The following is a 27,785-nucleotide window of genomic DNA, read 5'->3' on the forward strand; positions in this document are numbered from 1 at the left end:
AAACCCTGCCTCCCCCGCCCCAGGATCTCCCACCCCAGCAGAAAGAGCCAAGCCCACGCAGCCATCAGCTGGTACAGCATGTTCCAGCGACCGCCACTCAACTTTAATGTTTTCCTTCCGTCAATTTCTCAATTCGCATTAATCCCAACTCTTAGTGCGTGGCTAAACCAAAGGGGGTTTTAAAAGGCTGGAGCAAAGGGGCCTCCCAGCACAGTGACCTTGCCAAACCCTTGTTTCCCTCCCTCTCAAGAGTTCACAACCATCGCTGCGAGAGGGCTATGCTTCAAGGGAAAAGAATCAGCTCCGGGTTTCGATGGTGCTTGTCACGAGTTCACCTGTTTCGCCTAGCCCACACTAATGAACAGGTGGACGAAAACGAAGCCAAGTGCATCAAAGGAAACAGATGCAATCCTCAAGCATGACACACCTGCAGGTCTCGGCACGCCGGGCGCCGGCCTCTGCTGTGCAGGTCTGACGAGCTCATGGCGAAACCGCTCCCCGCTCTCCGCTCACCCGCCCAGGACGCTCGGCGCCCCACAAGCTTCCTCCTGCCCAGGTGGCAGTAGCAACACAGAGCACGTTGCCCCTTCCAGCAAAAGAAGGGGGGCCTGGCTCCAGAGGCCCAGGCTGTCCAGGGGTGCACCGGGCACCCGAGGGCCCCAAGGGGCTGCTGTTTGGCGCGGTTGCATTCACTCCCTCCTGGGACCCTGGTGGCTGCAGCAGGCAGGCGCCCATGGAGAGCTCTGGGGTGCGGCCACGCGCCTGCGCCCTGCCAGAAGGGGCCCTGCCAACCAGTAAGCGGGGCGCAGGCTGGCGTCATTCTGCCTCTGGGGAAACCTTTCTGTTCCACAGGAGGAAGAGGAAGAGAAAGAGCATCCCCCTCCTAAGGGAGCACCAAGACAGCAGAATCAGAAGCGCTGCCCCTGTCTGCAGGTGCCTCTGACGGTCAGAGCTGGCTCCAGGCCCGCCCCCCAGGAGCAAGGCGCCCTATTAGCCCCGCTGCCTTGATGGGAACGTGCAGTGGACCCTAGAGAGTGGCTTCTGGACCAGGGGGCTGCAGGAGACCCTGAGCCTGTCAAGAACCCAGGCTCCTGACTGGGTAAAGGTCATAGACGTGAAGAAGGTCACAGACGCCAAGGAGGCCGAATGTGCCCACCCCTCCTGGAGCAGTGCCCACGCCTGGGCGGGTCTAACTTCTCCCTGCAGGCCACAGTGGACTGACAGGTTCCGGCTACATTTCGTCATACCTTCCATTAAGACTGCTCAATGTGACTCATGGCAAAAAATTAAATCCACTTATACTCAAACCTTCAAATAAATCATCTCGACCCCATCGGCGTCCTTCACCAGAATTGTCTAAAACAAAAACGCACTCCCCCAAGATCCACGCCGCAGTGGCCCAATGGGCACACACCATGACCTGCGCCCCCCTGCACTGAGCAGCCTCCCAGGAAAGACCCCCGCCAAATGACCCCCCCATCACAGCAATTAAGCCAAAGAGCCCAGTAAAATCCTCTCGGCACCACCCCGATGTGCAGCTGGGATCAGAGCTCCGTGTGCATCTGAACACACCGACACCCCAGGTTTCATCAGCACGACAGGTGTGCGGCCATAAAAAATTTTAAAACTCTCAGAAACAGAAAATATTTAAATTATTAAGTTTTTAAATATCTATTATTACATACTCAAGAGAACTTAAAACATATGCTCAAATACTTATACACCAAAGTTCACATCAGCATTAATCATAATAGCTAAGAATACCCATAAATAGAATATTACTCGGCCATAAAAAGAAATGAGGATGAAGCTTGAAAACATGATATTAAATTTAAAAAGCCAGATTCCACTTATACAAAATGTTGAGAACAAGCAAATCCAGAGACAAAGTAGGTTAGTAGTGGCCAAGGGCTGGGGATGACGGAGTAGGGAGTGGCTGCTGATGGGTGTGGGGTTTCCTTTAGGAGTGATAAGAATATTCTGGAAGTGGATGGTGACAGTCACACAACCTGCGCATATACAAAATAATCACTGATTTACACACTTGGAAAGGGCGAATTACTCATGGTATGTGAATTACACAACAGTTTCTTTAAAAATGATATATATCACATTTATTTACAGAATGAAAGAAAGCATATAAAAGACATACACCCTCAACAGGTTAACAAGTTTTATTTTTTCTAAGTTTCTTTCTCAAATGTCCTGAAACATGATCATTGGAGCAGCAATCCCTCTTGAAAACTCGGGCAACATGAATGGAAAGCTACAGACACCCAGCTGTCAACACCCTCCCGCCCCGTGCCCACTGCCCTGGGTAATCGCCATCGGCCTCACTTTCTATGGCCCTCGCAGCCTCCTCTGCCTCATCAGAATCTGCGCCAGCCAATGAAAGTGACGGGTCAACACCCAAAAGACGCATCACGCTGAGTCACAGCCAAAAACCTCCATTCCAACTGTCCGTGGCGCCCGGCTCCCCCAACGCGGGCAGAACGGAGCCTGGCCCACCGCACTCTGGGAGCAGAGGCACGAGCCCAAGGGAGCAGAAGGCCGTGAGAGCCTCAGGGCGCGGCAGCCCCTCTCTTCCGCCGCACGGAAACCACATCTTTCCTCGTCAGCAGCAGAAAGGACAAGGGCACAGATGAGCAAAGCAGGACGGCCAGGGAGGGGCGCCAGGCCTTCACTGACCCGGCTGTCACAGACAGCCTCACCTGAGTGCCCGCACAAAATCCAACTTCAGCCCGCCTGCCTGATGTCACTAGAGCCGGTTCCCAGCATCGCGGTCTGCAGCAGCGGCTGCAGGAAAGCAGAGAAGGCACGCCCCTGCCCGCCCGCCCACCCGCCCCAGCTCCGCAGCGCCACTGCCCCCTAGTGGCGACGTGAGGCCGGCTCAACCCATCTCCACGGAGGCAGAAAGCCTGGCTGACAATCCAAGGCGGGGTACCCCAAGACCCCTCCAAAGGAGAGAAACCACACTGTTCAGCACCCCACTAGGGCTGAGCACCTCCCTGCGTTCCAACTACTTCCCACTGCAGAGTACACAGACCTCGTCCCACTATTTGGACAGCCTCCCAAGCTGACAGCCGAGTCTCCCCCAACCCCTGGGGCAGTGTTTACCAAGGCCTGCAGCGTCCCGTCCATGGCGATGACCCCCTCAATGGTCTGGAAGGAGGATCGGGCCAAAGTGCACAGGCTCCAGTCCAGGAAACCCGCCATTTTCTTCTGTTTGACATCGGGCCGTGTGACAAACCTGCCAGAAGGAAACAAAGAGGCTGGTGACAGCTAAACTCAGGCCCCAACTAATGAGCACTCACCCCTCCCATCCTCCCACCAAGTCCCCCATCAATGTGCTGCCCTGGCACGTTGTGTCCCTCCTCCCAGGACAGTCGCCTCCCCAGCACCTCAGCTCAGACACCTAACACGCCATCCAGACCGCGACCTCCCCCCACCCCCAGTGCTGACGCAAGCTCATCACGCACCAGGTCACACACAGTCTCACTCTCCACTGCCCGAGCATTTCCTTCTCCCCTCCTGAGCGCCCCCTCATCCCAACGCCTTTCGCCACAGGACCGCCTTTACCTGTCCCCACCACTGCCGGGGAGCCCCACCAACACCCACGCCTCCTCCTGGGGACACGACGCAGCCACACACAAGGTCGGCCCACAGCAGACCCACACTCTCTCCCTGCAGCTGCCGAGGGCCGCCTTTCCCCCATGCAGAAGTCCAGTTGGTATCCACAGCACCACAGCCCAGGCGACAACTCATCTCTGCGTCCCCAAAGCTCAGACAGGGGGTTCCAGCTGCTGCTCACCCTCTTATGCACCTGGTCCAGGCTGGCAGCCGCCTCCAGCTGCCCCACCAAAGCCTTGGCACTGCGCCCCCAGCCAGCCCACACGCCCATCCCCGACTGTGTCTTCAGCTCTGACTCTGCCGCTCAGGCTGAGCCCCTGCCCTCCTGGCAGAGCTTGCACTCTGGGGGCAGAAACACAGGAAATGAACCACGAACACGAAGGAAACAGCTGAGCGAGGGGAGGGTGGGCTCTCCAAGAGACGCACGGATGACCCCCAAGGGCATCAGGAGGAAGGCCACAGGACTGTGAACTGTAAGAGCCTCGCACTCCCCACAGCGCCCCACAAAACACACTTGGGGAGGGCTTGGCCCCAACGCCAGGGAAGCAAACCCTCACTTCTAGACGTGCCCACAGCTTCTTCCGCATGTTTGCACCAGGCCAGCTACCCAGTAAGGGTCGGCATGATTCCGGCTCCCCCAGGGCACCTCGGCACCTCTGCAAGGGCCCCCCCACCCCACACAGCCCCTCCCTTCCCCCAGGATGGCCGCCCGGTTTCCAGAAGCTCAGCCTGCGGGGTAAAGCATGGGCTCTGAGCCAGAAAATAGGAGCCGAGCAAGGGTTCCACGACTGGCTTCCTGTCCCCCAGCCCCTGAGGTCACTGGTCACCAAGACTTTTTATCAAGCTTTAGGATGCTGGCTGACAAAGGCAAGCTCACGCACCCTCCCTAAGATGTTGTCTCAGCAGATCTGGGGAGCAGGCCCAGGGATCTTGCTCACCATCTGCCTCTCAGGCGACCTGAGTCGGTAGCAGGTTTGGGGACCCAACTTGTTTCCTTTGTCCCATTTAAAACCCCATGATTCTGGGCCCATAGGATGCGGGTCATGCCCACAGCAACCTGCTCCTCAGTCTGCCCTGAGGCCTCAGCCCATGAGCTGGAGACACCAGCACTCACAGGACATCTTGTGCAGGCCCTGTGCCCACAAGGGGCTGCCCTCGACAAGCGAGGGCACAGGCTCAGAGCAGCCCACCAAGGTGATACTCTGGTGACAGCGCCAGACGCTCCAGGCTGCACACCTGCTCACCACCCGCCCACCCCTGCCCTCCGGAGAAGCCTGCGCATCCGGAAGACGCGGCTGGGACCTTGGCCTCCCGGACAAGCCCCGCTCCGCTGCAGCACAGCACCTGACATGAGAGCCGGGCGTTCCCTGTGGGCCCGTCCGCCAACGTCCACTCCTGAACCAACCCCATAGGTGAGTTTCTAGACTAAGGTAAAAACCTAAGGCTCCTTGCAAAGATTTAAGCACATGATAGTACATTAAAAATTTCTCTCATTAAAAAAAGGAATATGTTTACAGCAGAGATCCAAAAATAGATAAGCAAAAATGGAAAAAATCTCCCTCCCATAGATGGAACACGTACACTTACAGAAACAGGACCTCCTACACACCAACAGCCTTAGAATCCTCCACTTCCTTCCCGGGTAGGAGCAATGACCTGCTGCCCACCTGGGGCTCAGCCGACACATGCCGGGATTTCAGAGGAACACTGTGCCCCTCTCGGGAAGGTAAGCCCACAGGAATGGTCTACGAAACCTTAGCTAGACCTGTCGGAGAGACGAAGGGCACCCAGGCAGAACACTCGCGGGCACGCAGCCACTCCAGACCCTCAGCAGCACTGTCACCACACGCTGCCTAACTCAGTGACGCGGCCTGAGAGCGAACAGCACAGGTGGAGGGCAAACCCGACTCTGCACCTACGTGTGTGTGCGCGTGCGTGCGTGCGTGTTTAAAGAGCATCGCGAATCAGTGGGAAAGTGAAACGGTGTTAGAACAACTCGCTCCCTGTCAGGGGAGAGAGCAACCGTGTGCCCTACACCGAGCTGTTCACAACTGTACGTTAAACAATGAAAATGTAGAAAACCACAACGACTACTTTTGAAATCTCTTTTTGAGACTTCGAGCATGAAAATAACACATAAAAGGAAAAAAATTACTGTTTCGACAATGTAATTAAAACTTGAGACCAAAGCAGGAAGTAAAAGGCCACCAACCGGCTGGGAGAAATACAGCCCACCCTATCGCTGCAGGTTAGCACCCTTCATGCAGAGAAAGCGCAAGCTGGTGGAGAAAAGGCCCCGAGAAAGCCACAGGCATTAGAAGTCAGGTCACCAAGGGTCACTAAAGTGTTAAACCTCGCCAGCTATCAGAGTGCCCCAAAACTGGACTATAACAGAGCCGCGTCATCGACGGCGATGTGAAGTTAAGGGACGAAGCCAGACACTTCTCAGAGACAGTGTGGTGCACAGCCAGCGTCATAACAGCACGGGAAACGACAGAAGAAATTCAGCACGAACACCGTGCATCAGAACCACAAACGTGTGGGGCTTTCTCTAATTTTCTATGTTCCAAAATTTCCAGCTTTTCCACATGGACCCCACCTTGCTTATTAGACGGAAATACCTGCTTTTAAAATTAACGTCGTGGATAAGAATAAATGCACACTTTTCCACTGAAGAATCTCTATGAAGTAACGCTTGAATGTGAGTGTAGCGTCAGGAGTCACATACAACACAGCCGACGTTTAAGGCTGTTACTAAAGGAAACCGGTGTGGCTCCAGCAAGCAGTGGAAGGAGGCCATCCGACCCAGCACAGGCTGAGGCAGACAGGCAGCTCCTCCGTGAACTATCAGAAAACAAACAGCCGCTGCGGACAGAAGCCTCACGCCACCCGCCCTTCATGCCCACGGCCGTACGGTAACGACCCGCTGGAAAAAAGGGAGAGAAAGCGAATGAGAACACGCCTAGAGCCTGGGACGAACTATGAGGTGGGTTAACCTAGAGTAGCTCCAAGAGCTCTTCCAGTCATCGGCCCCACCCGTTCCAGAACACTCCGAGCGCACTGGCTGCATCTAACCCGCCCTTGCCACCCTCCCTAGAGGACACCAGGGAAGGAAGACTGAAGGTGTCCTGACCTCTGACCTCCGACCCCACGGGCACGAAGCTCCACAAAGTCAGGCTCGGCTAACTCCACTACCTGGCAGTGCTTCTGGTAATAACACTTCTACCTTAAACCTGGCAAACGTTTGTAAGACTGCACAGTGTTGGTAAACAGGGAAAGGTGACTTTCCACTTGTTCAGCCTTCCCACTGACTGCACTCAAAACCCCTAAAATGCTCATTCCACTCCTAGGAACCCACCCCGAAGAATCGACCAGAATGGTACAAAGCTTTACGTGAAACCTCTGTGACAGCAGTCCACACGTCCCACAGGAGACTGCACAAACACCCGGTTCACACCACAGTCACATGTACGGAGAGCTCCAGGCCCGCGTCCCTGGCACCAGCACGCCTGCACACAGAACGTGCCGCACTCAGGGCAGGGCAAAGGGCAAACGCAGTTCCACCTCTGGGGGAGGGAAGGAGGCAGGAGTTTTATTTCGTATTTTATACTTTATTTCCCAAAACACATGTAACTTACAATTAAAAAGAAACCCCTAATGCTCTTCGGTCCTTGTCAAAACCACGAGAGGCATGTGCCTAGTGAGCTTCCCTCACGGCAAAGCACTGCAGGCGGATCACAGGTTGCCCTCACCACGAAAACCAGCTTCCTACGTTCTGGCTCGGCCCTGCGGGTCAACGAATACCTCACCCAAAGCCCCGACTGCCCTACAAATTAAGCATTTCTCGTCCCACTTTGTGCAAGGTCATGGCGATCTGACACTTAATCTTTATAAGGCGACCTTGAATCCCTGAATGTGGTGCTATCCATTTCCCAATCAAATCACCCGAAAGATTTGAGCCAATTCTCGACTTTCACGAATGTGGAAGGGACTGAAAACAGCCAAATTTCCTAATGTATTTATAAACCCTACATACATGCTTTAAACCTCACGTCATACAAAAGATTTAGAAAAACTGCTTCCTCCCATTCTTACGTCTCACAGAACGAGTGCACTCAGCTTCCACGTGTCTCCAGCGTTACTAGGCGACACGAAGCCCGTAGCCTGAGTCAGATGAAAGCAACTTCACCTGCTTGGGGCATGGCCCCTTGTCAGCTGACACAGAATACTGGGGCTTTTTATCCTGAGCCACAACGACCCAGTCAAAGCTCACGATCCCACAAACCAGTGTGAGCCATTTCCTAAGGGACTCTCAAAGGCTCATCTGACTGCCACCACCCTAAAGCTGTAACTGCTGCACCTGCTCTAAACCTGTGCTCCGCTCAGCTGATGGGCCTATCAGGTGGCCTGGGGGCCCCTAACAGCACCGTCGGTGGCCACACCAGGTTCAGAGGTCTCCCGCCCCCAAAGAGAGCCTGTGCTCCCTTAAAGAAAGCAACAGAACACTGGGGAGTAGGAAAGACTCCCCAGGCCCGTCAACCCAGTGTCTCTTTTTTTTTAAAAAAAAACAACAGAAAAGAAAAGCTTTATTAGAAATAAAAGTACACTTCCAGATGTGGAAGCAGGCCTGAGCAAGAGAAGCATGGCTCAGAAGGCCCAGTGACCCTTTCTGAGGACAACACAGACACACAGGTAACACAGAAGAACACGTAAGATAAACCTTCTCAGAATGCATCAGTCATACGTCAACCAACACGGCCACAGGGGCACCGGCAGGGCACTTACTTGGACACAAGGACGGCAGCTGCGTCTCGGGCCTTGTCGCTGACAACCAAGTAGGACTACAAGAGAGGACAAAGGACAGGCACCATTACACACAGCATGACTCTCAGGGACCCACACTCAGCAGCTTCCCAAGAGCCCCAGCTCACAGAGCTTACAGACAGAGGCCAAACTCCAAAGCTGCTCGAACCACTCCTGAACCTGAACCAATAGCTACAGCGGCCACCTGCTGTGCTCGCCTCCAGGTAAGTGCCAAAACCACAGACCGCGTGTGATCACATCCCTTGAAACACATTTGCAAAAACTGCAGAAAAATGAAACACGTATGTGCTACCCCACTGCGACAGCGTGCCCAAGGAGCAGACTTTGGACGCTCAGCACGAAGAGGCCTGGGTCTAACACGAACGCCTTTCCTAGGAGGCTCATCTTCGAGGCGGTCCACCTCTCACCTCAACTCACACAAAGCCCTTCCTCACAGGCCTGCAGAGCAGCGCCACGCAGCGCCAGAGCTGTGCCAAGGCACTGGTCCCCGCTGGCGGGTGCACTCGGACACGGGCACACGCAGATGTGAAGGCGCTCCAGGCTGCGCTGCTTCTAGCAGACAGCCAGAAACAACTGTCCGTCGGCGAGAGACCATTCAGAATCAGGGCACAGCAAGCACCTCCTCCCTTGACGAGGGAAGGAGACATCTTACGGACAAGGACAGACAGATGTCTAGCCGAGGGCCGTCCTTCCAGCGGGCAGTGGGCAGCGCCGTGAAGTGTGCAGGCCTGGCAGCCGGGGTCCAAATCTGGATCCACCAGATTTACAAGAAAACAAACCAGCGAAGTTCGTTATTTCTGTGCCTGCTGTCTCCCTGGCAAAATGTGGATAAAAACGGTGTACTGCCTCATCAGCAGGATCAAATGAGTTAATATACGAAGGGTCCAGAACGGTGTCTGGCACACAGCGGTGCTCACTGGATGATACGAGCAGGTGTGGCAGGCAGAGGGCCCTGGTCCTGGCCCTGGCCTCATGCCCTGGGTAATCCCTCCCGTGTGAGCTGGACACGGCGATTTGCTTCTAACCAAGAGAATGTGGTGGGGAAGGGATGTCACTCCTATGACCTGGTGACATACCAGTGACTTCCGTCTTGCTAGCAGACCCTGCCCCTTACTGGCCATGACAGAATAAGCTGTCCTGCTGGGGGGCACCCACAGGCCAAGGGACAGCCTGCAAAGAACCAAGGCCCTCAGTCCACCAGCCTCAGAAGCTGTCTACTGCCAACCACCCTGAGCGCCTGGACTGCAGCCCAGGGAGACCGAGGTGGGGGGCCAAGCAAAGCCACAGCCCAATCCCAGGCTCCCCGAAGCTGTGGGACAATAACCATGCGGGGAACTACTAAAGTTTAGGGTGGCTTTGTACGCAGTGATGGATGATGCAGTACGCTGCGTCCATGTGCGCGGTCTACATCAGGAGAGGTCTGAAGACACACGAGTGTTACACTGGAATTTGAGAACTTTAATATCCTTCGTGCTTCTCTTTACTTTCTGGTTTTCCTAAAATGGTCATGTATTATTTAAGTTAAAAATTAAATTAAATGCGGGCTTTATTCTCTCACCATCGCCCCATGGAACCTGTCATCATTATGCTTAACAGAGCATCTGCAATATCTACAAAGAAACGAGACCTGCTACAGTAATTCGCCCTGACCTCTATATGAATTATCATAATTTCAGAATCAGTTATGGAATAGAATTTCACCTCACTGAAAAATAGCGACAGCAGCTGGATTAATCTGTAAATGTCACAAATGCACCTAAAACTCAACCTACTATCGAGACAGCATGAGCATGCTGGAACACTAGAGACGACTGCGTGACCACACTCACCTGTGCTATCTCAAGAATCCGGTCCATTACGGACTTTTGCGTTTGTTCAGGTTCAGTGACGAGATTCCCATCAAGGCGTGAAAAATCAAAAGGGATCAGGCAGGTCATGGAGAGCCAGAGCAGAAGCATGTAGCGAGTCTCCCAAGTCTGAGGGGTCAAAGCAAAGGGAAATGACCCCCATGTAAGGACGGAGGGAACCGCACTGCCTGCTGTCCACCCTGCTGCCCACCCTGCCCACTCAATGTCCACCGCGCCAGCAACCTGGGGTGCAGGCCATCGTTGGCTCCTCTGCATCTCCCCCAAATCCCACCACATGCCCGTCACACGGACTTGGCTGGCTGTCCCAGCAGACCAAAGAAACAGCAAAGCGAGCAAAGAAAAAAATCACACTACATCAGTATGATGGCTTCTGTTCGCTGGCACCCCTCAGTGAGCAATTAGCCTTTGAGAAGGTGAAAAGCAGATAAAAAGATGAACAGGAGATGTAAGAAAAAATTCTCAAGTTCCAGTCGAAGACAAGTGCCCCTATTTTCAGCGGTCAGTAAAACAAGACTCCACCTTGACCCTGGACTGTCCTTCGGCCAAGCAGCAGAGGAGAGTGGGACAGGCCCACCCACATCTGCCCCTGAGCCAGGTGCTTGCACGGAGCCGGTCTGCAGCCATCACAGGCTGAGCAAGCCTCCAAGTGCCCCGCACAGAGAGGCACCCCCACAACAGGCATGACGCTCTCTCAGACGGGCCAGCCAAGGAGGTGGCATCTGGGAACCTGACCTCGGGAGGTTGCCGAGGGTGCCCCTCGGTGCCTCGACTGTCTGTACAAACCACACGGCTCAATGGAACACCTGCTTTCCTCCCGGCATCTGCGATTTGAACTTGTGCTTGGCAGAGAGCACCCACGTGAGCAGCCCCCAACAGAAATCCTGGGCGCTGGTCTCTAAGACCTTCCAACACTTCACGCGTGTTGTCACAACTCAGCACTGGCAAATTACAAGTGCTCTGAATGACACAACTGGGAGAAGGCTCTGGAAACCGGACTTCACCCCTGTGCCTTGTCCCTTTGCCGATTTTGCTGTAATAATAAATCATAGCCATAAGGACAACTGTTGACCGCTGTGAATAGTCCTAGGAAATCCTCAAACTTGGGGTGACTTTGGTGACACCAACATAGTTATATTCCAAGCTAGAAAAATCAGATGGTGATATACTGATCGCCACCCTATAGGCAGGCACATTTTTTCTTTTGTAAAGGGCATATATTTGAAAGAAATTTAAAGTAACATATGCAAAGAGAGAATGCCAAAAGAATAAAAGAAACAAGAATGATGCAAAACGACTTAAGATAAAACTGAAACAGGAAGGGGAAGTCGCCGGTGCAGAAGTGAGCAAACGAGGGCAGAAAGGAGAGCCCTGCAGTGACAGGAGAGGGACACTCGCCTCGTGGTCCTTCGGGTTCTGATCTGTAATCAGATCCAAAACAGGCTGCACGTCAGCTACCTCATGCGGAAATAAACGAAGAAATGTTTTATATCCTCGAACCTAGCAAATAAAAAAGGCACTGATTACATCATTATAAAATACATAAAGTAGCAAAATTATCTTTCCTCATCAAAAATTAACACCTATGCCACCCAATGATCAAAGAGAATTACATATTACTGCAGTTCGACTTACTAAGACTACGTAAAACTAGCTTTGCTTACTTAAGTCATCTCATAAATACATCTTCTGCACCAATGTGACTAATAAATTTCATATGTGGTCATCAGAAACACAGATCCGTTATCGACTAAGGAGTTTCTTCAACCTTGTTTATATAATCGCCCTCTGATGTTTATGAAGAATAAGTCCTGGAGAACCTCAGGGGTCCCCAAATCCATTAAGGCTTCCACAAAATACAGGGGTGCTACAATTCAGGAGGCACCCTGAGCTCGGCCAACTGAGCTGCAGAGAAGTGTGCTCACGGCCAGCCAGGCCCCGATGCCCTCTCAGCGGCCAAGGGCCTCTCTCCGCCTCACAGCAGGTGCTTCTGCAACGTGTAGCCCCGCAGAACCACAAACCCACCCTGAGACGGCCAAGTCCCTCCTCCAGTCAAAACCAGAAGCGACGCCGTAAGTGCAGGCCAGCATACGGACATCACCTGGGAGCATGTGAGAATGCAGAGCACCAGGCCCACCCTAGACACACTTGCTCAGAATCTTCCATATTAATAAGGCCCCTGAGACCTTCATCTGCACATTGAAGTCTGAGAAGCACTTCCATGTCCACCCAGTCTGTTTGCTTTTTCCTTGTAAAAGCTTTTCCAAATTAGTCACATATCTCTCTCTCTGTCTCTCTTCCTTTCTGGCTAGGTGGTACCTGATCTAGTCAAATGCAAAATGCTAAATATCTCAGACATTGTTGCAGCCAAAAGACCACCTGGATCACTAATATCTGACCCCAAAGTACAGTAAAAGGAACGCATGAAACCCACAACTTATGTGTGTGGACCATCTTCAAGAAATAACATTGGGAAGGTAACTTCTAGACCAAGCACATGGAGAAAGTTTTCTGTCAGTTATAAAGTGCTATGCAAATGTTACCTTGGTAATGATGTAAAGAAATTTAAAAGCCAGATGTACAAGGTCAGCTGGACACGTCTTATCTTGCACTATATCCAACAGCAAGTTCAACATCCATTCTAGGGAAAAAGATACACACTTGCATGAAATTAAACATCAGTATGATATTTAAACAAAATGCCAAAAGAAAAAAGGGTTCATTTAGAAATGTAAGAATAGTTCAATATTAGTAACCCTATATAATCCAGGTATCAAGAGAGCAAAAGAAAAAAAAAAATTTTCATCTTAACAGTTTCTAAAAGGGCATTAGAATTAATACATTCATTCCTACTTTGAACATGCAGGAAAAATATTCTTATTTTTAAAGATATTCCATCTCAAATCAGTATCTAATACCATGCTCTACAAAAAACACCTGCTACAACTACCATGATTTAGCACTGACTTGGTTCTAACCAATGATATGAAATCACCCCAACGAACAACCAGGAAACTGGACACATACAGGACAAATGTATCTCCAGACACTGGAACAACAGGCAGTGCAGTGTCAAACTGACAGGGTCTGCGGCTGCCCAGGCTGTCTACCAGGAAGTAATTTTTAGAATTCAGTGCAGGCAAGGGGGTCTCAAGCAGAGACTAGGGTTCAAAGAGAGCACCAAAGAGGAAGCAAAGCAGAGAATGAGCTCCCAAAGTCTGCAGAGGACCCCTCAAGTCTTTGGCCAAATCTTCACACACACAGGGGTAGCCCGGAAAGCTGGGTAAGAACAACCGCCTAAGACGAAGAGTTCACCCATAGCTCACAAATCACATCAAGCCAGAGTGCCGAGCACCCAGAGAACCAGCAGACATTCCAGAAAAGTCCTTCCTTAGTAATAAGGCTAAGTTCGAGAAAGACTAGAGAAAAAGCTAGACCTTCCCTGACAAATCTTGAAAAGAACTGAAAGGATATAGCTGATCTGCTACTAATTAAACTGCATGCCAAACTCTATCACTCTAAAGAGAAACAACTTCAAACATCCAACATATGACAACCACGATGTCCACCGACTACTCAAAAAGTACGACATGTGATTGTCTAAAACTATTGTGATTCCCAACAGGAAGAAAAGCAGTCATTAGAAACAAGAAATGACAATGATGGTAGAATTATTAGATACAAATTTTAAAACGAGTACTATAAATACTACAAATATGCTCAAGGATGTAAAAGAAAACATGAACGATATGAGACAATACAAGATTTAAAAAAAAAACTTCAAGAGCTGGAAAAAATAAGATCTGAAGTGAAAAATTAACTAAAGGGAACTACATAAATGTCTAACCAATGTACTGTATCCTTGAAACTAATTTAAATTAAAAAAAATAAATTAAAGGGGATTAACAGCAAACCGGACACTGCAGAAGAAAAGACGGGAGAACGCAAACAGCAACGAACACTTCCACACTGAGGGGCGACTACAAAATATCTGAAGAAATAATAGCCAAAAATTTTCAAAATTCAATGAAAACCATAAACCCATGCTCGAAAGGTTCAACAAACTCCAACCAGGATAAACGGGAAGAAAACCAGCATGTCACAATCAAATTATTAAAAACCAGCGATAAAAATAAAATTCTAAAAGCAGCCAGAAAGAAAAGCACGGGTTACATACAGAAACAAAAAGAATGAAGACTCCACGTCTGAACCAAATCAAGACAAAAGGCAGGGACGTGGTTCCATAGTATAGTGGTTAGCATGTCTGCTTTACACACAGAAGGTTCTGGGTTTGCACCCCAGTGGAGCCGCGGTCCATCATCTATAGCCACGCCACGCTGAACGAGCCCAATGTCTGATCTCGGAAGCTAAGCAGGGTCAGGCCTGGTCAGTACTTGGATGGGAGACCACCTAGGAAGACCAGGTGCTGTAGGCATGTATGCATAAATAAATAAACAGATAGACAAAGGCAGGACCACACCTTTTAAATGCTGAAAGAAAATGTGTCAACCCAGAATTCTGTAACCAGCAACACCTTTCAAAAATTAAAGTGAAACAATCAAACAAAAGCCAAAAGAATTCCTCACCAGTGAACCTACTCTAGAAGAAATGCTAAAGTGAATTATTCAAGCACAAAATAAATGGTAATGGGTAGAAACTACAACCTATAGAGACAAAAAAAAAAACAGGTGAAAATGGTAAACACATAGATAAACAGTAAAGACTTTTCTCTCATTTTTAATTTATTTGAAAAAAACTGAAGTTGAAATTGTGACAATATACTGTACGGTTTATAACAACGACAGAAGATGCACAACGACAGCGTGAGAACAGGAAGGGAAATGAAAGAATGGTGTTGTGGGGCAGATGGTGAGAAGCTGGGTGTAAGAAGGCCCAGAGCACGTCACAGCCTCATGAAACATCCGGTTTAAAAACTTTGAGGCAAAAAAGGCAGGCGCCTAGAAAAGAAACTCAGACATGGGACCTGGCATTACTGGGTGAGGGAAGATCATGGAGCCAGACGGGCTGTCGACCAAGAGTTATTCCCCTGAAACGGAAGAGAGCTAGGAGAGCTTACCTTCTACAAACCCATTCATTACTTGAAGGAGAAACCGCCGCACGGCACCAGCCCACTTCATAAAAGGACACGTGTGTGCACCATAAAGCCACCCGCGTGCCCAACACTCTCACATCTTGGATCTCAACAGCCCGTGGGGCAGGCGGTGCTGACGACCCCCAACCCCCATCTCCCAGGTGAGGAACTCGGATGCAGGGCAGCAGAGTAGGGGCTGGGCCGTAAACCGGGGTCTTGCCCCGGGGCCCATGTGCCCACCCTCCGCCCCATCCTGCCTTTCAACTTGTTGCTATTGATACCCTCCTCCTTCCCAAGTACACTGCCAGAAGCTTGTGTTACTTTCTTCAGGAGAGAAAGAAGTTACTATCCGCAGGAAACAGGTAAAAAAAATACAATGAGAAACGGACAAATCATTCTCCTTATGTAAAAGTTTAGCAAACCCAAGCCTCACTGCCTCTACCTGTAAAACAAAGATGCTGTGAGGATTAAATGGTGAGCCAGACGAAGCACCTGGCCCTGTGTAGCAAAGCATGCCCAGAAACAGGCTGATAAAAACATACATGAGCAGAAGACATGTTCTTTAAAGAGCAGCGAGGAAGAAAGCGGCCCCAGTATACTGCCCACAGCCTAGAGGGACACCTGGAACTCAAGTCACCATCTCGATTCCACTAGAACTGGCCAGCCGGGCCCTGCTAACGACTAAGACGAGGCTCCTCATCCCAACACCCTCTGCAGGCAAACACACACACCATACACCAAAGCCTCTGCGATCTGTAATGGAATGACCAAAATCAAGATCAGCATCCTCTATTCTTACCAAGGTGTGGGTCCAACAGGTGAGGCTGCTCCTGGTAGTGGTCCATGATTACTAAAAAGAAAGACAATGTGAGAATTAACATCACTAAGGCACACATATACCCCAAGCCTCCCACACCCCGCTGACTTCATCTCCAGCCCATGCAGGGACCACCTGGGGTGAGCTTCTCAAGGCCACCGGGTCCTGGCCTCAGGCTTGTGGCTTGCTCAGCAATCAAGCGACCAGCCCGAGTGGCAGAGCAAGGACTCAAACCCACGGACAGACTGAAGCATACGCACTTTCCACTCAGCTGGCCACCCCACCCCTCTTCCGAAGCCAGAGGGTCGTCGTAACAAACCGAGGAAGACAAAATTATGAGGAAATTTCTTCAGCTCAAAGGGTCCACAAAGATGGCTTTACTCAATTACAACTGTGGGGTCCTGGGGAATCATTTGATTATCCGTTACGGACCGCTGCAAACTTGGAGAGTCACCCCAAGGGCCCTGGCATGAGCGCTATCCACCACCCCACAGCACGCCAGGCTGCGCGCCTCTGTCTGGTGGAGCCGAGGTCGCCGTCTGCCACTTACACATTCTAGGTGGTGTCCCCAGAACCGCGGCACCACACAAATCCCCTGCCCGCTCTGGGCTGCATGACTCTGCACCTTCTCCCGTGACAAGGAGAAAACTCTGAGATGTCCTAAATCGGACGGAGCCCGCAGAGGGTGGAAGAGAGGACGTAGCTAACGACTGCAGGCGGAGGGAGACCAGCACACCTCCGAACCCGCCCGAGTGCCTGCTGAAACTGCGTTAACCCCGGTGACTTTTCCAGAACTGCCAAGCGGCCCACCCCGGGAGCCACCGCATCTCGCTTACTCACGAACTTCCCGGCCTGCTGCCCACAGCCAAGCCGAAGGAGCAAACCCTTCCTGCCCTGGCACAAGGCACCCATCCCACAGCTGGCCGGCCCCGCCTCCTCCCACGCCCTCCATCTGCAGCCCGTGAAAAGCCTCTCCAAACTCACACCTGCCTTCCCCAAACTCAAGGTACGAAAGAGCGCGCGCGGGCAGCTCCAGGGCCGAACCCGGCCTCGGGCCAGCGCGCCCAGGGCCTGCCTGGTCCTTGCTCTGGCTGGCACGTGGCTCGATAAAAACAGCTTTCCGCGCGAAGGTCTGTGTAACACCTGCCGCCCCCGCCCGCACGGCCAGCGGAGCCCGTGCTGCGCTGCGGTCTCAGGACCGATGGGAGCGGGGCTGGAGGTGCAGGCCACTGCTGAGGGGGTGGGGGGTGACACCCCTGTCCTCACCCTGAGCCTCCCCACGGGCGGGTGGGAAAGGGAGGACCCACTGCCCTCCGCGTCCGGGGGAGGCCGCCCTTGCACAACCCACGGCTCTCGCAGGTGCCGCCCCCGGACGGGCGGTCGCGGGAAGGAGCCAGGTCCAGCCCCGGAGCATGCACGCGGGGCCCGCCCCCGGAGCCGCGTGCGCCCGCACGCACCTCGGAACCGCTCCAGGGCGCCCTCCCGGGCCGAGCGGTCCCCGAGCACCGTCCGCAGGCGGCCGAGCAGCGCGCGCGTCTCCGCGCTGTCGCCGAACGACTCGAGGGTGCCGCCGAGGGCCAGCGCCCCGTCCTCCGGTCCGTCCTCCATCCCATCCTCGGGCGCGCCGGCGGCCGGCTTCTCGTTCAGGGCCATTCTCCACGCCCAGACCGCGCCCCACAGAGCACAGCGATGCGGGATGCGGGATGCAGCCGGATGCCTGAGGCGGACTCGCGGCAGCCGACGCAGGCCCCGCCCCGCGACCTCCGACCTCGCGCCCGGCCCGGCTACGGAGCGCGCCGGCCGCCAAAAGTGTCCGCGCGGAGGCGGCGCCGCGCTCGGGTGGGGTGGGGCCGGGGTGCGGGCGCCCGGCACTGGGGTGCCTGGGATGGGGCGGTGCAGGAGGAGTAGAGCCCTGGCGGGGCGAAGCCTGGGCGCGGGAGGGCGGGGCAGGGCGTGGCGTCCGAGCCCGTGGGTGCGTTGGGGCGGAGACTCGGGCCCGTGGGTGGTTGTGGTGGGGGGCGGTGCATATGAATCCGTGGGTGGGTGGGAGCGAGTTGGCCCCGGGGGCATGGGCACGGTGCAGTGGTCAGCCCCTGGATCTCCTAACCGCCCCCAAGCCCAGGCCCACCCGCTGCCCCCTGGTCCGCAGTGGCCGCCTGTGCGCACACAAGCTACCGCCAGCACTTCCTGGACAGGCGGGTTCTGCCCCACGATGGCAGTTTGTGTTTAAGACTGTCAGACGCTCAGAAGGATACGTTGGGGGTGGACTCCTAAGACTTCCGTGTCTGCGGTGGGAACAGAGCCCGCTAGACAGCCACACTTTACAGAAAAGAGAATTTGGCTCTGATACCGCCACGAAATAATTAGTAATTTTCCAAGGAATGGTAATGGTGTGGTGTCCTGACTTTAGAGACACCCGTGGACGGCCACGGTGCCCTGCAGACCCTGCCCAGTCACTGCCTGTCCCCAAGCCAATGCCTTCAAGGATGACAGCCCGCCATATCCCAAACCCTAGATACCGCAGACGTCTAGCTGTGGGGTACACCCCACCACCCAGGACTCTTTCCCTGCCTTCACCCTTCTTTTTATCCAGCTGAAAACACTCCAGATGAAAAGGGGGGTGAAGGTGAGAGGTTGGGCAATGGCTTCAGCCCTAATACCTGTCCCCACAACATTGGGGCCCTTCCTTCCATCTGTCTTACCTCAGGGTGGACTTGGAGCCCCACTTAACCCCAGAGGTGTCACTTAAGAGGTGGGGCCCACCTCATGGTCCCCAACTCTGCCTGAGCCAAAAACATGACATCGGCTTCCTCCTAGGCAACTCCAGATCTGTGAGAAGGTCTGTACCACTCTCATGAAACATCCAAAACACCCCAGACCGTGATCTGTAACAAGCGTGGTAGAGACCTTCAGGTGGTCTGGGCACCTGTAAATTAGCCCGACTGCACAGAGGATGGAGACACAGGTGAAACTGAGACACACAGCAGTTCCATCCCCGAAGCCCCACTGGCTTTATTAGTCCCTGACGCTGCCTGTGGCATAGCCGCCCCTCATCGTGTGATGGGCAGGTGGCGCTACTTGAGAAGTTTCCGCATGGTGCTCAGAGACGCACCCCGGTACTGCTGGCCGAAGTGGTTCCAGTGGTTTAGGTAGTTGAAGAGCTGGTAGAGCAGCAGCCGCCGGTCGAACCCTGGCGCCTTGGGGACCTTCTGGTAGTAGGCAGTGAAGAAGGGCCTGGGAAACCCCCCAAACATCAAGGCAATTGCCAGTTCAAACTCCGAATGGCCATAGAAGGAAGCCGGGTCGTAAATAATGGGCCCCGAGTCGTCCTCGGCCACATTTCCTGACCAGAGGTCCCCATGGAGAAGGGCAGGGACAATCTCTAGGCCACAAAACAGATCCGGGATCTTCACCTAAGAAAACAGTCATCGGACACACAGGTATCAGGGGACCATGAGCCACAGTCTCCTTGTCAGATACCTGGAAATAAGGCAAAGATGGCCCAGTGTGTGCTCAGGGTCCAACACGGCGCTGCCCACAAGGGCCAGGGACAAAGACCCTCCCACTGCAGGGGAGTGTCACTGTGTCACTACTGACCGCGAGCTCAGGCCCAGATTGGCACCACGCCAGCGGTTCCCATGCAGGAGAGAACCTGGAGGTTCTGGTTTCATTGTCCTGTAGAACGGGAACTGTGCAGCCCAGGTGGGGTTTCCTGGACGTAACTTAGCCAACTTTCTCTACTAGTCTCGTATTTCACAGCGCATGCGTGTCTGCACCAATTTTGTATCCTACGGGTTACTACATTAGTGAACTAAATAATATTTCTTTAACATGTCGACCCCAGATTGATATATGAGTTGTTTTTAACATTTTGACTTATGTTTTGAAAGCAGACCCGCTGGGGCATCTGCTGCCCGCATCTCTAAGAGGTGAACCATTCATGCTTTGGCAGAAAAGAACAGGATAAAAGTGGAAGAGAAAGTAACAGTAAATGCCAACATTTACAAGCCAGGCTCCTGTGTTCCTCATGAGCTGAGTCTGAGGTTAAGTACCTGGTGACCTAGCGGGTGAGAGGTACACAAGGGCCAGGTATGTCCTCAGGTCCCAGCCCCTTCGCAGTTCCCCGTCAGTCCACCAGTCGGGCCTCTGCGCCCATGACCTGCCCAGCTCTGCTCCACGGCCCAGCGGTCCCTCCTCTGGCTCAGCTCCACCAGAGGCCCCACGCGAATGTTGTCCCCCCACCCAAGGGGACAACTGCTGAGCCAACCTGTAGCTGTGACCAGAGTTCTCGTGCCTCTCGGTCAGCATAGTCCTTCTCAATGAGGTCCAGCTGCGCTTGGAGCCGGTGCCGGGTGAAGAAGGTCGGCCAGTCGTCCTGCCACTCATTCACCTGGGTGACGAGAGAAAGGGAGCTGGTGCTGCGGCTGGTGGTCCAGAACAATGACACCCAGAATGCGCCTAACCCTCAGACCAACCACTAAAAACACACGGCCAACAAAGAGAAGATGAAATCATTAAAAATACTCAGTTAATCCAAAAGAGGGTAAATAAAGAAGGAAAGGATCACAAACAACAGACAGGACAAATAAAAAACAGCAAGGTGACAGATCCAAACCTAACCGTATCCATCAGCACAGTAAATGCAAAGGGTCTAGATACCCCACTTAAATGACAAGATGGACAAGCTGGAAAAATGAAGCAAGACCCAAGTGTATGCTGTGTACACAAAACGCACTTCATATATAAAAGCAGAATTAGGTTAAAAGGTTGGAAAAGATGTACCACGCTGACACTAGTCAACAGAAGGCGGGAGCAGCTATATTAGTGTCAGACGAAGATGGCAGAGCAAAGACTGTCACCAAGTACAGGGGAAAGAGAGTCATTGCACAATGAAAACGGAGTCAACGGATGAGGACGTAACAACCCAAGTATTTCTGCCCCTAACATCTGACACATAAGCACACGATAGATGCCCCACGTCGTTAGCCAGCGGGGGCGACAGAGCCTCCACCAGGTACCGCTTCGCACACACCAGAATGGCTGTGATTTACAAAAGCGGAAAACACCAAGCGTGGCGAGGGTGGGGAGGAACCGGAGCGCGCGCTGCCGGAGGGAACGTGCACGGCGCTGCCGGAGGGAACGTGCGCGGCACCGCCACCTCGGAAGGTATTCGGGCGCTTTCTTAAAAAGTTAAATACGAACCTACCACAGGGCCTCGTCGTTTCCCTCCCAAGTATTTACCCAAGACAGATGGAAGCGCGCGTCCACACAGACTCCCGCATACGAAGGCTCATAGAAGCTTTATTTGTGAAGCAACCCAGACGTCCATCAACAGGCGAACAGATAAAGCAGACTGTGGTGTGTCCATGCAGTCTGTCTGTCCATACTGGACTTAGGACACACGTGACATCACGGCTGAACATCGACACAGTGACGCTGAGCAAAGGAAGCCAGACCAGGAGAGTGCACAGTGTGATTCCACTTGTACCGAATGCCCCAAATGCAAACTCACAGTGACAGGGTCGAGGGTGGGGCAGGAGGGAGAAATTACAAAAGGGCACGATGGCCCCTTCGGGGTGACAGACACACTCACTGTCCTGTTACTGGAGCATACACATGTCAAAACTTACCAAAGTGTATACTTTAATTAGGTGTGGTTGTTTCCTGCCAATTTTACATCAATGGAGATTTTTTTAAAGACATAAAGCTTATTATTTGAAGTGTCACTTTGAGCAACTCCCAGGGAGGAACTTTCCAGAGAGCAGGCCTGCCCTCCGTGGTCAGCATCCTCCACATGGGGAACCCCCATGCTGGGTGCTGTGACCGCTTGTCTTTAAGCTCACACTCCTGGTGCCACGTGCGCCTCGCAAGCAGGTGGGAGGCCCCTCCCCAGACAACCACAGGGACACAGGGTGGCAAGCCCTTGTTCCTCACCTGGCTGTTGTATAGGGTTGCTATGGCAACTGGGCAAGTTGAGCCCAATAAAGCACTTAGAATGGTGCCTAGGGAGAAGCCGAGCTTGTCGTGAGACCGGCCAGTGGTCCCACTGGGGCTCAGTGCGCTTGGTGTCTGAGAAGCCCAGTACTCAGCGTCATGCCACCAACAGCTGCCACTCCCAAGGAGCGGTGAGCCTCCTGGAAGCCGGGGCTACATCCAGGGCCACCTTGTCATAGCACAGGGAGGTGGACCAGGTGATCACCCAGGTCCCTCGCCCCCTCCTGGCCGGCTGCAGGCTATCCAAGTTGGCTCGTTGATCCTGGATTCTGAGGGGACACCCGAGAGACGCCCATGTCCCTCGTGGACCAACCCGTTCCACCTGCTTCGCACACACACTGGGGTTTTGTGTATGGCTTCGTTCCTTGGTTCTTGAAAAGCCACTGTGTGAGGCCAACCACAGCTCTTAAACTTGACATCTGAAGCAGGACAACAAGCCTCGCTCAGCCACGCTTGCCAGACACTGCTGTGACTGCGCTGGGCACCGGCTCGACACAGGTGTGCAGCCACTGACGGAGCTGGCTCCCACAGAGACTTAGAGGGTCTTAGCAAGCCCGCCTGTGAGGCTGCCCCAGGCTGGGATCCCTCAGTCTGCCTCCAACTTGCCGCAAGGACCCTGATCTGGGAGCACCTCCCTAAGCCCACACCTCAGAGACACAAAAGGCTGTCAAGTGCGGGAATCCCACCCACATGAGCCCCGCAGAATGAGCAAGTCCATGGCGACAGAAAGAGATCGGTGGTTACCAGTGGCGGGGGCAGAGGGGTGTGGAGAGACCACTGTGGGTATGTGGTTACTTTTGGGGATGATGAAAAAGTTCTGAAGTGGTGACGGCTGCACGACATCGTGACTGTGCTAAAAACTCTACAGCCGTGGAGTTGGTCACGTGACGTACATCTCAAGCAGCCCAATAATCTCTCTAAAGGCCCAGAGAGGGACTGAGTGACCAGAACTTAATCCCCGAGCTCGCGTGCTGCCTCAGTCCCCCGCCCCGTTCATCACGCGCCCTCCCAAAACGGGGCCTTTGCACGTGCTGTTCCCTCTGCTCAGAGACCTCTTCCACCTGCCCCACGGCTTCCCACCCCTCCGGGCACAGCTCCGCATCCCAGGTACCACAGCTCACCCTCTGCTTTCAGAAATCAGGGGTTAATCTTCCTGGCGCCCGAGGGAGGGCATACTGTCACACCAGGGCCTCGGGTCATCGGCTAAGCGAGGGCACCCTCACCCAGCACTCACCTGCGGGATGAAGCCGCAGCACGTCACCGTGTGGAAGCCGAACTTAGCCACGTGCTGGGGCACGGCTCCCTCAGCCCTCCGCCCTGCCAACAGAAAGAGCGGTGTCCTCCTCGGTGGCCTGGCCTCGGCGCTAGAACAGGGGTGGTCTGGGGCTGTGCCGGCCGGGCTAGCCACAAGGCAACGTGTGGATCAGCCGGGACACTCCCGCCTCGGGCACGCCGGACACAGAGCTGGACCTAAAGGGGCACGAGCCAGTCCCACTTTCCTCTCAGCTCCAGCAAAACTCATCCTTAGCAGCCTGGGTCTCACGCGGCACTGCGAAGGGAGAGGTTTGCAATCCGACCACCATCCACACGGCGCCCTAAGTGCCCGCCCGGGGGTGTGCGCCTGGCTCGAGGGCGCACGGAAGTGACCTGCACGCACCCACTGTGCTCTCCTGCTCCCTCAACTTGTCCCTGAGCTTCTGGTTGTGAAGGTGCAACTCCGCCACCTGGTCTCCCAGCTTGGACGCCTGGCTGAGGAAGAAAGAAAAGCAGCCCATTAAAGGAAGAAGCAGCAGCAACCAGCTAGCACGTTCCGGTTTTAGAAATGTTTTAAATCCCTGAAAAACTCTCTCTGCTCTAAGAGGAAAAAAGTGAAAAACAAACGGTAGGCAATAACCTTTCCCCGAAAATAAAATGGTGTAAAGGCACCAAGAGCAGGTAAGCAGGGCTCTGACAGGAGCCTGACGAACGCCGAGAATTAGAGGGCCAGCTCTCGGCGAAACACTGAGGAAAACTCCAGCTCCTGGTTTTTTGGAAAAACAAATGTAAATCACATATAAGAAAGGGGGTGGGGGTTGGGGTGGGACAAAGAGGGTGGAGGGTGACAGAAGCAGACTAGGCTTTGCACGGTGAGCACACAGTGGGGTGTGCGGGTGCCCTGTTACCCAGCCGTGTACCTGAACCGGCATCGGCCCAATAAAATTAATAAGAAATTCTTAAAAGACCAGGCTGACAGTCATACACTACAGTGTCGTCCGCGGCAAGTCCCTGCTGGTGTCATGTATTCTTTACGTGAGTTTGTATTTTCCACCTCCATACAACGAATATGCATAACTTTAGCGATTAGGAAAAATGGTGGGCCTCAGATGATGCTAGAGCAGACCTCACGCTGCCCAGGCTGAGCGGGCATGAGCAAGGGGACATTCAAACACGCTTGCTTGGTGCGGCTTCAATGGAGCCAGGCCAGCCCAAAACCAGACCCACGGCAGAAACGAAGAACTTCTCACCATTGAGGATGGCGGGTAGGGTCCCTGCCTCTGGTGACTGGACTGAGCTATGTAGGCAGCTCTGCAAGCGGCTGCACCCCACCCTACACCTCACCCCACACGCACGCTCTCACCTGCTCAAGCTCCTCATCTTCAGGTGCTCCATCACAAAGGCGGCCCCCCCTCCCGGCAAGTCGATGACCTTGATGGGCCGAGGGGCCCGTACTGTGCCGGTGCTCCGGAGGGCCTGCAGGCTCGCCACCTCCCCCTCGAACATCTGCCGGGCCTGCGTCCAGAACAGCGCCATGAGCTCTGACCCCAGCAGGGGCCCCTGCAGCCGAGCTGTGGCTCGCGGCTCCGGACAGAAGCCGCGGCGGGGGATCACGGGCACACAGGACCATCAGTTACTGAGAGCTGGCTGGGAGCGAGGCACCCGCCCCGCAGAGAGCAAGTGCATGTGGCCCCTTAGGACAGAGCGGGGCTGCAAGGGGGAGGCCGAGCTGGGGCTCTGGGTGGGCAGGATGTTGATGCCACCGCGGGGAACACTTGCTCTGAGAGGTGAGGAGGTTCTGGGGTGCTGGGGGTACTGTGGGTACTGTGGGATGCCAGGGAGTGCCAGTGGGGTGCCTCGGGGCTCAGGTTCGTGGGGGCCTGGGTCCCCTTCCGGGTTGCCCACCCTCCTCACTGCCTCCAGCAATCACAGCAAAAGGAGGAGTAGCATAGGGTGGCCCGGGGTGGCCCAGGGTGGCCCACCACAGTGACGGGCAGGGGGAGGCAGGGGCGAGGAGGTCGGCTGGGCCTAGCCTCCAGTGCAGGGACCCCCAGAGAGGAGCACCCAGCAAGGCCTGGGGGCTAGTTCAGAGCTGTGCACCCCGCCCAGAAAGAAGACAGCCCCCCAACATGTCAGGACGGCCTCCACTGGAACCCAGGAGCTTCCTATTCCTAAAACACTCCCCCGGATCTCCACCGTTAGGTTAAGTGGACTCTCACATTAGGGACACGCGACCGCAGTTAAGTGTGCTTACTGATTCGATTTGTGTCACCTCCAGCTACAGAATCCAGTCTCCCAGGCCAGGCCACGTCTACTCCCGCCCAGCAAAAGAATTCAGGCTTCAATTCAGGGTGCCCACAGGGGAGCGGAGCTGGGCATCCTGAATCAGTCAGGGAGTGGGGGTGACCAGGTCCCCAAGGCCGTGCTGGTCACCTGCTCTGAGCGATCACTGAGCACCTGATATGTGCCAGCAGTGAATGCTGAGGCCTCAGCCTGGGGAAGCTTTTGGGGTCCAGCTGTGAAGGTCCAAGGCCAGCATAACCCTGAACCCTGACCCTAAAAACACTTCCCCGAGGGTGAGCCTGAGAGGCTCAGGTGCTGCAGTCATACTCAAGGGTCCTGGCACCCACAGAGCCAGGTGCTGAGCCCGTCCCAGCCCTTGTCCATTCCAGACATGGACAGTGCTGTGGGGATTGGGAGGAGTCTCTCTGGGTTCCCTCCAGCCCACAGCCAGCACTCCCAGCACCATGCACCCCTCGGGAACCGGGTGGCCCTCCGCGGCCTGCTGGGGCCTGGGCACACAGCATGGCCATTCCACTCATGAAGAGGAACCAGGGCCTGGCCTCCTTCCTGCCTCTTCCCACTTGCTGAGGAGGGTCGAGAAGCTGAGCAAAACCCAAGGCCAGCGGCAGAAGCAGCCCAGGACTCCAAGCCCCCGCCTTCCATGCTTGACAGGTGGGGAGGTTAAACCAAACAACCGAAAACTGCGCAAACTGCGCAAATTGCGCAGGCAGGCAAAAAAAACAAAAACAAAAAACAAAAAACGCAAATCAGTTCTGCCGCTGAGGAAACCCGGATCCTGCAGGCAGTGCTGAACCCTGCTCGCCATGCAGGTGTCAGCTCCAAGGCTGACCCTGGGCAGTGACGTCAGGCCCGGCCCAAGAAGGGACCACCTTCGACCCCTATCCCCAGCCCGCTCCCCCGCGCCCCTCCCGCCGGCGCCCCTCCCCCTCATCCAACTTTTCTCCGCTCCGTCTGCCCCTCCCCTTCCTCCTGTTGTCTCCTCACTCTCTCCCCTCCCCCTTCCAACCCCTTCCTTCCCTCCAGCCCCCGCACCTGCGTCCTGCGGTTGACCTTGACGAACACGGGCCCCGAGTCCGTGTCGTAGGCGTGCCCCTCGCTGATGCAGCCTGCGCCGGGGCTCCCGAAGGCGCGCAGGGTCGAGGTGCGCAGCTCCGCCCGCAGCAGCTGTTCCATGGGGGCAGGGGATACGGGGACACACGGGGACGCACAGGGAGCAGGGGGACTAGAGGGCTACTGGGAGGGACCCGGAGATGGCGCAGACCGCCCTGCCAGGCACGCAAGCTCGCGGTCGCCCAGGCCGCTGTCTGCCGGGGAGGTGTCTAATCCCCGCGGCCTGCGGGCTCTGAGCGCTCCTGGCGTCCCGCCTCCCAGGCCCCGCCTGCCGGCCAGGCCCCGCCCCCGGCCGCCCTCTCCTGGGAGGGGGGCAGTCAGGCCAGGCACGCGGGAAAGGCCAGCCAGAAAGAAGGCAGGGGGCAGAAGCGGGGGCGGTGCCCTCCCCACATGTCCACACAGTGTGCCAGGCAGTGCAGGCGAGGTCCACGCACTGGGAGGCGCACAGGGCCCTGTAGGGCCTGATCTCTCTGCACAGAGGTTCCCTGAACCCTCACAGGACCTGGGCCCAACTCCTCCCACCCAGCAGGGCACAGGACACAGCCCAGGAGAGACCTGGCTGTCCCTGGGACACAGGTCATAGGCCTGGCTAGTTCTCACACTGATCAGACAAGGCTGGGGGTTCTTAACCTCATCCTGCCAGACCCAGGCACCACCCAGGGACACCCACTGCTGGCCTTGGGTTTGCCCAGCAGAGAAAGGCTGCTCTGGGCCTTCTGATAGCAGGCGGCTGACCCCACCCAGGGGGAGTGGGGCTCCTGATTAGAGAAGGCCACCCTGTGAGGGCCCTTCAGAGCACACAGGCATACGCATACACTCCAGGGCACCCCGAGGAGCAGGTGCAGGAAGGGCCCCCCAGCTGTCCTCTAGTGCATGCTGAGGAAGCCCACTGAGG

The 27,785-nt window shown here is 54.7% G+C and overlaps 2 protein-coding genes across 5 annotated transcripts in view; both read right to left on the minus strand.

Moving 5' to 3' along the window:
• The window catches only part of TBCD (tubulin folding cofactor D), a 124,782-nt gene extending 106,793 nt beyond the window's left edge, over nt 1-17,989 (minus strand). Inside the window, exons 1-7 of one of the 2 annotated variants that reach the window (XM_039859263.1) lie at nt 17,686-17,989; nt 16,211-16,261; nt 12,863-12,960; nt 11,718-11,819; nt 10,284-10,430; nt 8,416-8,471; nt 3,118-3,250 (exon numbers count right to left, since the gene is read on the minus strand). In XM_039859263.1, coding sequence (XP_039715197.1) covers nt 3,118-3,250; nt 8,416-8,471; nt 10,284-10,430; nt 11,718-11,819; nt 12,863-12,960; nt 16,211-16,261; nt 17,686-17,881 — 783 coding nt within the window. In that variant the 5' untranslated portion in view covers nt 17,882-17,989. The remainder of the gene's footprint in view (nt 1-3,117; nt 3,251-8,415; nt 8,472-10,283; nt 10,431-11,717; nt 11,820-12,862; nt 12,961-16,210; nt 16,262-17,685) is intronic. The other variant, XM_039859264.1, reaches the window with a different exon arrangement.
• Nucleotides 17,990-19,215: 1,226 nt separating this feature from the next.
• FN3K (fructosamine 3 kinase) lies at nt 19,216-27,145 on the minus strand. 3 transcript variants are annotated; one of them, XM_039859283.1, is made up of 7 exons: nt 26,813-26,933; nt 25,731-25,787; nt 24,840-24,991; nt 23,880-23,971; nt 23,457-23,539; nt 20,496-20,618; nt 19,216-19,641 (listed from the first exon to the last, which is right to left on the minus strand). In XM_039859283.1, the coding sequence occupies exons 3-7, from the start codon at nt 24,980-24,982 to the stop codon at nt 19,303-19,305; spliced, it is 780 nt and encodes a 259-aa protein (XP_039715217.1). In that variant the 5' UTR covers nt 24,983-24,991; nt 25,731-25,787; nt 26,813-26,933; the 3' UTR covers nt 19,216-19,302. The 3 variants fall into 3 exon arrangements, with proteins under 3 accessions (XP_039715217.1, XP_039715215.1, XP_039715216.1); XM_039859281.1 differs by lacking the exon at nt 25,731-25,787 and having other exon boundaries at nt 26,813-27,141; XM_039859282.1 differs by lacking the exon at nt 25,731-25,787 and having other exon boundaries at nt 19,311-19,708; nt 26,813-27,145.
• Between the last annotated feature and the right edge of the window lie 640 nt (nt 27,146-27,785).

Source organism: Pteropus medius, unplaced genomic scaffold (assembly GCF_902729225.1).
Source record: "Pteropus medius unplaced genomic scaffold, Ma_sr-lr_union100, whole genome shotgun sequence".
Lineage (NCBI taxonomy): Eukaryota > Metazoa > Chordata > Mammalia > Chiroptera > Pteropodidae > Pteropus > Pteropus medius.